At 49.2% G+C, this 10954-nt stretch overlaps 2 protein-coding genes across 2 annotated transcripts; both read right to left on the minus strand.

The window, feature by feature from the left end:
- Positions 1-5496: 5496 nt before the first annotated feature.
- On the minus strand, positions 5497-8430 carry LOC117861351 (uncharacterized). Its single transcript, XM_034744885.2, has 2 exons — positions 8307-8430; positions 5497-7917 (listed from the first exon to the last, which is right to left on the minus strand). The coding sequence occupies exon 2, from the start codon at positions 7890-7892 to the stop codon at positions 6555-6557; it is 1338 nt and encodes a 445-aa protein (XP_034600776.1). The 5' UTR covers positions 7893-7917; positions 8307-8430; the 3' UTR covers positions 5497-6554.
- On the minus strand, positions 5760-6404 carry LOC117861352 (uncharacterized). Its single transcript, XM_034744888.2, has one exon. It carries the CDS (start codon positions 6402-6404, stop codon positions 5760-5762), a length of 645 nt encoding a protein of 214 aa, XP_034600779.1.
- Positions 8431-10954: the final 2524 nt, after the last annotated feature.

Here is a 10954-nt window from a genome sequence, read left to right on the forward strand (position 1 = left end):
TCCTCAGGAGGGTCCTCCCGCTCCCCGTGGCACCAGCGCCGTCAGAGAAGAAATAAAGGGTGTGCGTCCATGGTGATGGTTCCATGATCCATATCCCATCATGATTTGTGGTTGCAAGTAATCATGTAGAGTAGTTGTGACCAGAGAGGTGCCAATTCATCCCTAAAACCAAGCCGAGACTCTTGTTTTCCTTTACTTGTTCATTATTGTTGACGGAGGGCTAGCCGGCTAGGGTTGAGAGGACAGGGGAGGATGCAATCTACGAAATTCATCCATTAGAGAGCGAAATCTTTAGGATTTGAATCCTCCAAATGTTGTTGCATTGGCTTCCGCATCTTGTATCCTCCATCCTCATAATAGATTGTTTGCTTGCCGTCGCTCGTGGTTTTCCATGGCATGAGGTTTTCATGTAAATTATGGTGTCAAATGTGTGGTTGATTTTTTAATTGGCTTGCTATATATTTGTGCCATTTAGTTGGATGGTTTATAAATGGTTGCCATATATTTGGGCATATATGGGTTACTTTATGTTGAGTATATTGTTTATACTCAACATGTGAGTAGCCAAGCCACATGAAATCCACAGACCGACTCTCTTCGCATAATCGAACAACCCTCAAAACAAACGCTTCCGCATGCCTCCATGCTCCACGTGCATCATCATCGTTGTTTTGAGGATGGAGTGCAGCACTAGCACACAGTAGCGAACAAGTCATGGCGTAGGGTGCATGACATGTCCACGTGCGATGCACGCCATTCTGTAGGGGTTCCACATGTCAGTGGACGAGCGAGACCTGTCCATGGATGCCATGCCCTGTAGGAAGGCTCCAAGCGCTACTCGTTGCGAGCGGCCATGTCAGAGTTGTTTGTTGGTGGCTCCTCAACGGCAGCACTGGACACAAACTGGCCTTACACTGCTGCAACAGCATCCAGTTAGTCCAGCACCAATGTTTGTCGAATAGGAGCATCGTTGTGCGTTTCGTTGCCGTCGCCACTGGCATTTCTGCCCTTTCTAAAAGCCTCTCATCACTGCCAAATTAGACATGGCTCAAGACATCTTTAAGACTAAACAGACTTTTAAGAAAGATATGCTATAGGGAACCATATGCCCTCTGACTCCATCCAGTCACCACCCTTTGCCCTCTGACTCCATCCAGGATTCGACTCAGACATCTCCCAGTTCCTTCCTCGATGCCATTCCCACTTTCTGGGGCACCAGATTTAATGTGGTCATTCTGAGAACCCCTTTCCCTTATTCAATTCAGGCACTATGTAGTGGTTTTGGACCTGTAATAAAGTACCGATAAAATCCTTCTTTGACAATGACACAGCGTGTCACATTGGGATCCTCTGATTCAATTCAGCCTGCCTCAGTACTAGCTCTGCTCTGCCTGCTACAAATAGCTCACCATCGGGCGGTTCTGCAGCAGAAGCAAGCACACGGAACATTAGCAACCTGAGTGACTAGTCGTCCTTAACCCATGCCAGCAGAGAGAGAAATTATTCAAAGGTGATAAAGTAGTTCACCAATATCTGTGGTCTGTCAGGCGCCAATTAATAGCTGCAGCAATGGCGTACTACGAGGCAGCTGCGGCCATCGCCCTGCGAAACCATCTGCGTCGCGCAGGAGAGCAGGACGGTCATGCAGGAGAGAAGGGCGGCGCGAGAAGCCAAGGCAAGCCGAAGAAGGTGGAGGAGGAGAAAGTGGTGATGAGGCGCGGCTTTCTCAGGGTTCTCAAACCGGTTGTTCCCGTCTCCATGGCCTCAGCGTCAGGGAAGACTAGGTGAAGGGTTTGGCGTTGGTTGCATCATGATTTTGTAAGTAGCCACTGATGTGACCATCCGTTCGGATATTATCCTTGCTGAAAATCCTAATCAGGTTACAAATACTTTCTTAATTAAATTTGGTTCCTGGTAATGAATATGGAGAAAAGTCGAAGAATAAAGTTCAAGCTATAGCCATGCCAGGCAATATGGTATTTATTGGGTCTTATATTTGCAAGAAGCATCCAGAGAAGAAATCACATATTGGATTCATGCTGTTGGAGATGGATTAGTTATCAAGGTCATTAGCAATGTGGCCAGATTATTTTATATTATTTCTAAATGTGAGTTGCTAGCTTGTTTTGCTGGAGTCAAGGTTTGTTTCGTCAGGTGTTTCACTTTGAGAGTATGGGACTCCGGGTCGGTTTGGTCTTTTTTGTTTTGAGTCAGACTTGAGTCCGGTTTATGCCAGGGCCTGCTGAGTCCTAGCTGGTGCTTGCGTGCACTTTTAATTGGCCAGGGTCGGTCTTGTGACCCTAGACTTGTTTTATTTTGTGAGTTTTTCCTCCGTCGTCGGGCGCTGCTCCAGAGAAGATGGTGATCCCATCTGCTATCTGAGGTCGTCCAATTTTGGATTGTGAAGGAACGCGATCAGATTGTGTATAATCTTGGTGCGTTTGAATTTTGTGAGTTCCTCCTCTTTGATCGTGGGTGCTTTTGTCCACGGGTGAAGAGTCGTCAACACTTAATCTAATTACCTGTTCTGGCTGGTTCTATCTACTGTTGTTCTGATTTGTTCGGCAACTATTGTTCATTGTTTAATCAAATTAGTCTGTGATCTATTTGGCTGATAATTTGGAAAGTGAAGATTGTATCGTGAAAGTGAGGGAAAATTAGTAAATCGCCGCCGGTGCCCTTCAGCCACCATGTAGTACATGTAATTAGAGAGTTTAATTTCATACTTATTGTATTTGATTTCACAAGCAAGCATGATGGTTGTTTTAGATACATAGTTTTTCAGTATGCACCTAACGGAGGGAGTAGTAGGAGTTTTGTTTGTAACAATTCTGATGTAAGGCTTATCCATGTGGGCGTGGCTGCCGTTATGGGATCCAAATATTGTGTAAACTATATAACATTAGCATTTGTCTTCAGAAATAAATTAGCATTCAAGGGGTCCAGTGCAAATTTACCTTTGATGGCAGTCATTGATCACCTTGCAAATGCTATTGGAGAGGGTTTTTTTTATTGTATTGTATTTCTCTTGTTAAACAAATACGATGGCATTGGTGTTGTGAGTGCATTCATTAACAAAACTATTATTTTTTTCAACCGGCTTATCACTGGGTCAAATACGACCGGCGGTGATACCTTTTCCCTCGGGCAGTTCTACAGTAGGTGGGCACACTGCACACCGGAATCGTAAAATTAAAAAGCATATCACAGCCGGTTCCATCCACGGACTAACAATGAGAAACTTGGCGATTTTCACTCCGGGGTTGTGATATACCTAGCGGTGAAAACCCGTCCATTTGCAAGAAAAAATTTATAACCTTTTTTTCATATGAAGTAATATGAAGACAAACTTTATATCAAAGTTATAAAGATAGTTGAGAAGTAGAATTTTTTAGTGAAAACTTTTTAATTTGAGGTTGTGTAGCTGCCAAAATATTTGATCTAAGTTTTTAGACCAATCAAATGACATCGACGAGAAACAAGGTCAATGCGGAAGTTGTAATACAAAATATTTGATCTAAGTTTTTAGACCAATCAAATGACATCGACGAGAAACAAGGTCAATGCCGAAGTTGTAATACTCGACGAGATGTACAGCTTTGTGCTTGATTAAACTTTCATTTAAGATTGTTTTGATTCAAAATGTTAATAAAGTGTTCCCGTCTCCATGGCATAAGAGTCAGGTAAGAATAAGTGAAGGGTTTGCATTGGTTGCATCATGATTTTGTAAGTAGCCAGCATGTAGTACATGCCATTAGAGAGGTTTCATTCTCATTATTCTATTTCATTTCACAAAGCAAGTATGATGGCATTTGGTGTTCAGTAGTGTATTGTAGGTAGCTAGTAGTCTAGTAGGTATTGTGTTTCAAGTGTAAAGCTTTAATGTTGTGTGAATTGTATTCATTCCGAAAAAAATAGCATTCAAGAGGTCCTATACATATTTACTATTGATGGCTGAGATAGTAAACTGGATAGGGCTGCTAGTAGCTTATGCTAAAACTATGCTTACTAAAAAATGGTTATTTACTTGTAGATTTTGAAAACACATAATTTCAGTGCAAATGAAAAATATTAAGGACTAGATACAAACAGTAAGGTCAGTCCTGTCGGGCATACATCCCAAACCCACATGAAGCTCTGTACGGACCCACGCACGGGGACGTACGTCGGGACGTATCAGGACATGAATACTACTATACAGGGAAACATAGATTACATGGACTCCTGAAAACTAGTTGGTGGACAAGAAACTACTCTTCCAAGTTAGAGTAGTACTCTATAGTCGCATCCGACTTGTACTCTTGTAAAACAACTACTCTGTAACTCTGCTCCCTCGATATATAAGGGCGGGCAGGGACCCCCTAAGTTCAAGTTCAATCCAACACAAGCAAACAAACACACAGGACGTAGGGTATTACGCGATCTAGTGGCCCGAACCTGTCTAAATCGCATGCCTACGTGACCATCGAGTTCCTGATTTCGACGACACCCACCAACCAAAACTCTACGCCGGGTACTCCCATGGTAGGTTATTGGGTATAAAACACCGACAAGTCCCAGGTCCCAATGGTGCACACGGTGACTAGCACTACGCCAGAATCGATTTGTGCTGGCACAGGGAAATTAGCGTGCTGACAGGCACGATTGGCACCTGCTAGCACAGAGAATCATCGGGCCGACGGGGAAGCGCCCGCCAGCATAGTGGCCACTGTGCTGGCGGGCGACGCAAGCACCCACCAGCACAGGTCATCCCATCTGTGCTGACGGGTGGTTATGTCACCTGCTAGCACAGAGAGCCACTGTGCTGGCAGGCGACATAAGCCCACCGCCAGCAATACATATTCTCTCGTGTTGGTGAGCTAACTGGTATGTATAGTTACAAGTACCGATTGATGAGGCAGATTAGGATGTGCAAGGATCTCAAGCACTTGATATATTACCGTTTTAACACTGGCCCTGTTGGAAAAGGACCAAGCTGTGGGTTTTGGGCTCCAATGTGGAGAGTGTGGCTCTTCTTCCTTCGTGGTATTGTCCCATTATTGGAGCACTGGTTGGGTAATCTGTTGGCAAGGTAGTTTTAGGGTCGGCATTTGAAGGGAGTAGCCAAAACCGTAGCAAAGCAACATGTTGAGCTTCATTTTAATTTGGAGTGCAGTTATCCAACAAAGGTCACTGTGCTGGTGGGCAACGCAAGCACCCGCCAGCACAGGTCACCCCATCTGTGCTGGCGGGCGGTTATGTCACCCGCCACCACAGAGAGTAACTGTACTGGCGGGCGACATAAGCCCACCGCCAGTATAGATGGGTGACCTGTGCTGGCGTTTGGCTTATGTCGCCCGCCAGCACAGAGAGCCAATGTGCTGGCAGTTGGCTTATGTCGCCCGCCAGCACAGAGCAAAGTATAAGAGCTCCTATTCATCTTTTTCCCCAGGCAACCTTCCATTTTGACGCTTGACGGGTAATCGTTTGTGATCTATGCTTAACGGTAATCGTTTTGTGATCTGTGCTTAACGGGACATCGGCAACACCCTCAAGAGCTCGGAGTGATCACAATCTGACATCTGACATTGGCTTGTCTTTTTCGTGTCAGCGATATTGTAGCGGGGGCGGAGTTATATATGTAGTGTATTCATTACTGTTTTGGTTATGTTCAAATAATGCAGCGTAACATGTTAAAGTATATGTTGCTGAGGGTGGATGAATTGGTTGTTCCTGTAAAACGTGCTATGTTTTTTCATTTCTTTTTCCCTCCGTATTATTCAGACGGTACCAGAGGTTGAACCGGAAGGCAGCATTTTGCCTCTTTCACAGTATTCCACCAGAAGGGCGGCCAGGGTGACGAGCTCGCTGCCGTTGCTAAGCTGCATGGCATGAGAATGTGCGCTGCAATGGGCGCCTGCGTAGCATAGCATCTCCAACCACACCTGCGCGATCAGCTTGAGCATCATCCCGGCGGCCGCGGGTGCGGTTTGTAACTCCTCGTTGATCAGGCACCTGCAGATGTCGGATCCTTTTTTCACTGAACCATTGTACACCCCGTGACGTACCTGCTCAAACCGATCCCAATCTGGTGTACTGTCCGGATCAGGTTTGAGGGCCACCGCACGGACCAGATCCTCGGCTGAGGCAATGTATGAAGACCCTGCAGACCTGATGAGGTCGGAGCACGCTCTGGCATAGCCGGTGCGACTAGCAGGAGGGGGCAACATGTAGGGGCGTGCGGCGAGGAGGAACAACATGTAGTTTGAGAGCTCCTGGACGGCCCTGGCAAGATCATTATCCTCCTCCTTCTGACCTTTTTGCGTTTCTTGCTGGCGCCTGTACCAGCAAAGGTAGGCATCAGTGGCGATGTGCCACACAAGAATGCTCTCCCCAAATTCCACGCCAACAACACTCTCTAGCATGAGCTTCTTCTTGCCGCTTCCAGAGTATCCACGCTGCTCCACGCCGGCACGAGCTTCTTCTTCATCATCCTGGGTTTTGGGGAACAACCAGGCTTTCCACGCCGGCACGGCCGCGTCGTGGTGGGCTGATGCCCAGCGCTCTAGAGCTGCTCAGCCCCTGGAATTGCGGATGTGGCTCAGGTTGTCGTCGGGGATCTTCACGCTCTCCAACACTTGTTCCACCAGTAGGCCCTTGATGCGAGGTGATACGCGAGCGGAGTGGGAGTAGGCAAAGGTGTTCCACCAGTCCTCCACTCCTATCAATTGCGCAACCTTGGCGACGATCGGCCTCGCCGCAGTGGAGCACCACATCTGGAACAGGTTGTGCTGTCCTATGGAGCCCGACCAGGTCCTGGGAAGGTAGTCGGCGGCGTGGATGCATCGGCGGAGAGCTGCGAATGCAACATCAATCCGCCAGCAGGAACATCGGATGCTAGGACGACGCAATCTAAATTCAAAAAAAAGGTGCCATGTCCAGGTCGAGAGCATGATTCTCAGCCCTGACACGGTCTCCAGGACGACGGCCCCAGCTAACAAGACGTAGGTGACTATAGCATCTTTCCTACTACTACTACTCCCGCTGCTGCTACCAACTAGATGGAGATGAAACAAGAACAATGCATCGGCTGTGGCCACCCAGGAGAAGACACGGACGCATAAACCATACCATGTGTGGATCACCTCCGCCTTGCTGTACAAGACGTCGTGCATCAAGGACAGCTGCATCTCGGCCACCCTGCACAGCACGTCCCCTCTGAACTCATCCCTGTATTCCATGTCCACAAACACAAATGGTAGCGGAACCTTGATCAAATCCTTGGCAACATCAAGCATGCTGTGAGCTACCTGCAACAAGCCTTCCGTGTCCGTCTCCTTTAGCTGTGAATGGCCACAAAATGTAGTGGACCTTCTGTCAGCAATTCTGTAGCTCTTGCCAGATGGGTTACTATTTGCGCGCATGAGTGCCAACACTTTCTCCCCGTACTTGGCAACGCCAACCACGAAAAGGAGGATGGCGGCACGCCGGAACAAAGGACGACGTCGGCCGTTGCCAGCAGGTTCCTGCAGGGACACATACAGGACGTAAGCAGCTCCAGTGGCCTGCACGACGAGCGTCTGCAGGTGGCGCAGCCACAGCCGGTTGTCCTCCATGGCATAGGCCGTGATGTTGTCCTGCCCACCAAGGTGCACCAGCAGCAATGGTGCCCAGAGCGCCATTGCTTTGTGCTCAGCCGCCTGGCTCGTCGCCGACAGATGGCCGATGGTGTAAATCGCTATCGAGTCAGCCAGCACGTACGCCGACCAAATGAAGGCCCTCAGCATGCCGGAGTCGAATCGTCGCCGGAACTCTGCCAGTAGGAGGAGCGTCAACTGCAATGTGAAACTCAACAGCACCAGCACGTGGAGTCCCCATTCTTTCCACAGATGCACCACATCTACTGCTGCCATATCTTAACGCGCGCTCTTCTTTGTTCTGAAAGGAATACACAGACAAGCTCCATAAATACACAGCCTGACAATAACAACGTATACTTACTCCTTGTTTGGAGTTTCATGATATGTGAGACGAGTTTCACCACCATGAAACCCAGCATGTACATTTACCAAGTTCTCAGCTTTGGTAACTGTACCATGAAACTGTGCACTAAGACTGGCCTAATCTGATTCAAGACATGGATAAATATCGCTGAAATTTGGAAAAGGGGCCCAAAACGAGGGTAAGGGCTCACATGATTTTCAAAGTGTATGAATGAAAAAAAAAATAGAAATGGACCCGATGCTGATAATTCTTAAAATGACATTCTTGATTAATCCTACGTGATAAGAAGAGTGCAAAAGTTGTTGTACATACCATTTACGTACCTTGTATGTATACAGACCTATCACTTGAACGGAATGGACCGGTTGCCTCGCTAGTTATGATTTGTTTAAAATGAACTATTCATGGGCGATGCTGTGATGATCAAAGAGTCGTCAAAGAAGAAACATATATATAAGTAGTGAGTTGATGCGAGACTTGGCTTCTGAAAACTCACTGGAATTGCGTACGTTTCGTTCCGTGTGTGGCACCATATATTCGATATTCCACTTCATGCGCCGGTCACAAGCAAAGGTAAAAAGCAAGCGATTCGCATTCGTTCCTTGTTGTGATACAGTACGTTCTCTGTGTGTTATAACGAATGAACAAAAGAAGCAGCAGTTATAACAAACGATTGTATTAATTTGTTCGGTGTTATATAGGACATGCCGACAAATAATATAAAGAGAACTTACCAGATCTTTCAGATTGTCCATGTCATCGAGAAACAAAAACTGCCGAAGCATATCTGCGGTAGAGATGGCTGCGACTACAGCAGCCAACAAAAATAGCTGCAGCCAGCGAGCAGTACAGGACGTTGCAGCCAGAAGCCAAAGCTTACGACTACATGGATATGGGCAGTCGTTTGGCTAGCCTGCAGCTCCAGCAGCTTGGCTGTTTTGGGCGTGCAGTTGCAGCATATACGCTGCAAAAAATCTGAAGCGCTGCAACTTTTGGGCGTGGGCCTGTTTAGTGAGTTTTGCGTGCGAGAATGGGCTAGAAGCGTGCGCCGAAAGAAATGGGGTCTAAGGAATGTATGCCGACAGATAGTTGGATGTATATGTTGGGTTATACCACTACTAGAAAATGTGCCTCTACTACCGGTGCTAAACCCCCCTCTAGTACCGGTTTGCCAACCGATACTAGCAAATCGGTACTGGAGGAGGTCCCCTCCAGTACCGGTTGAAATAAAAAAGAAGAAAATCCTCCACCCCACCGGCCCCTTCCCGCCGCCGACCCCCGCCGGCGTCCTCCTCCTCCTTCACCCCCACCGCCACCCCTCCTCCACCCCACCGCCGCCGGCTCCTCCACCTCCAACCCCACCGCCGCTGCCGGCTCCTCCTCCTCCTCCTCCACCCCCTCCACTGGATCCGCTGCCCCCTCCACCGGATTCGTTGCCCCGTCCTCCTCCTCCACCGCCCCCTCCACCGTATCCACCCTGCCACCATCTTGTTCGCCCCTCCTCCACCTCCTCTGCCGCACCCGCCGTCGTCGCCCCGCCGCGCCCGCCCCAAAGGCCACCGCCGCTGCGCCTCGCCCCGCCACCGCTCCTCGCCGAGGTGAGGGGCAAGCGGAGGGGGGAGGAGAGGGGAGGCCGGGGAGGGAGGAGGCCGGTGGTGGAGAGGGAGAGGGAGCCGGCGGTGGTGAAGAGGGAGAGGAGAGAGTGAGGCAGAGAGGAAGAGAGAGCGAAGAGAGCATGCGGTGGCCGGTGGGAGAGGATAAAGGAGAGAGAGCGTGCGTGCGGGGGTGGAAAAAATGCTAAGTGTGTGTAGGTGCGCGGGATGGGGATCTAGTACCGGATAGAGCATACCCTCTAGTACAGGTTGGAACCTCCAACCGATACTAGATCGAGGGCCTCTGGGGGCTCCCCACTTTGGAACCGGTACTAATACCCCCTCTGGTACCGGGTTCAAAAACAACCGGTACTAAGGCTAGGGATAAAAGTTATTTTTCTAGTAGTGTACCGACCAATGATTCGATGGAACATCTAATATATTATATTGTCGAATGATGAGCCGTACTAACGTGATATACTAACGAATGGTCTGTTGCTCAGCTACACCGACAAATGGTCGTTCGGTATTTTTAAACTTATACCGACTAACGTCTGCCGGTATATTGGGGTTGTGGTATAGTGCGGCCCGCCCGCCCACGCGCCGCTCCCCCACGTGCCACCGCCCGCCCTCGCCCCGTTGCCGCTCCTCACTGCCAGTGAGGGGCAAGCAGAGGGGGAAGGGGAGGGGCAACAGGGGGAGGGGACGACGGTGGAGAAGAGGAGAGGGAGGAGGGAAGAGAGGAACCTATGGAGAGAAGAGGAGAGGGAGGAGGGGAGAGAGGAACCGGTGAAGAAGACAAGTGTGGAGAGGAGAGCGCTACCTAGGAGGGAGATAAAGGTGGAGAGCGCTGCCTCGAGGGCCGCATGCCCCCCTTTTGTTCCGGTTGGTAGCTCCAACCCAGACAAAATGGGGGGTGTCGGTGCCTGACCTTACCAACCGGGACTAAAGCCCCTCTCGTCGGTGTCCTTTCAGTGCCTCATTTTTAATCCGGGACTAAAAGCCCTTTAGTCGCGGATCCAATGTTAACCTGAACAAAAGGGATTGGATGGAAGGTCAGTTCTCTACTAGTGATATCATATGGACGGTTAGGATTTCAATATATCCTAGCTAGGCCTAGCTAGGCCGTCTACAAAAGTACCACTACGCCAGATTGATTTGTGTTGGCACAGGAAAATTAGCATGCTGGCGGGCGCGATTGGCACCCGCCAGCACAGAGAATCATCGGGCCGGTGGGGAAGTGCCCGCCAGCACAGTGGCCACATTGCTGGCGGGCGAGGCAAGCACATGCCAGCACAGGTCATCCCATCTGTGCTAGCGGGTGGTTATGTCACTCGCCAGCACAGAGAGCCACTGTGCTGGCAGGTGACATAAGCCCA

This window comes from Setaria viridis, chromosome 6 (genome assembly GCF_005286985.2).
Source record: "Setaria viridis chromosome 6, Setaria_viridis_v4.0, whole genome shotgun sequence".
Classification (NCBI taxonomy): domain Eukaryota; kingdom Viridiplantae; phylum Streptophyta; class Magnoliopsida; order Poales; family Poaceae; genus Setaria; species Setaria viridis.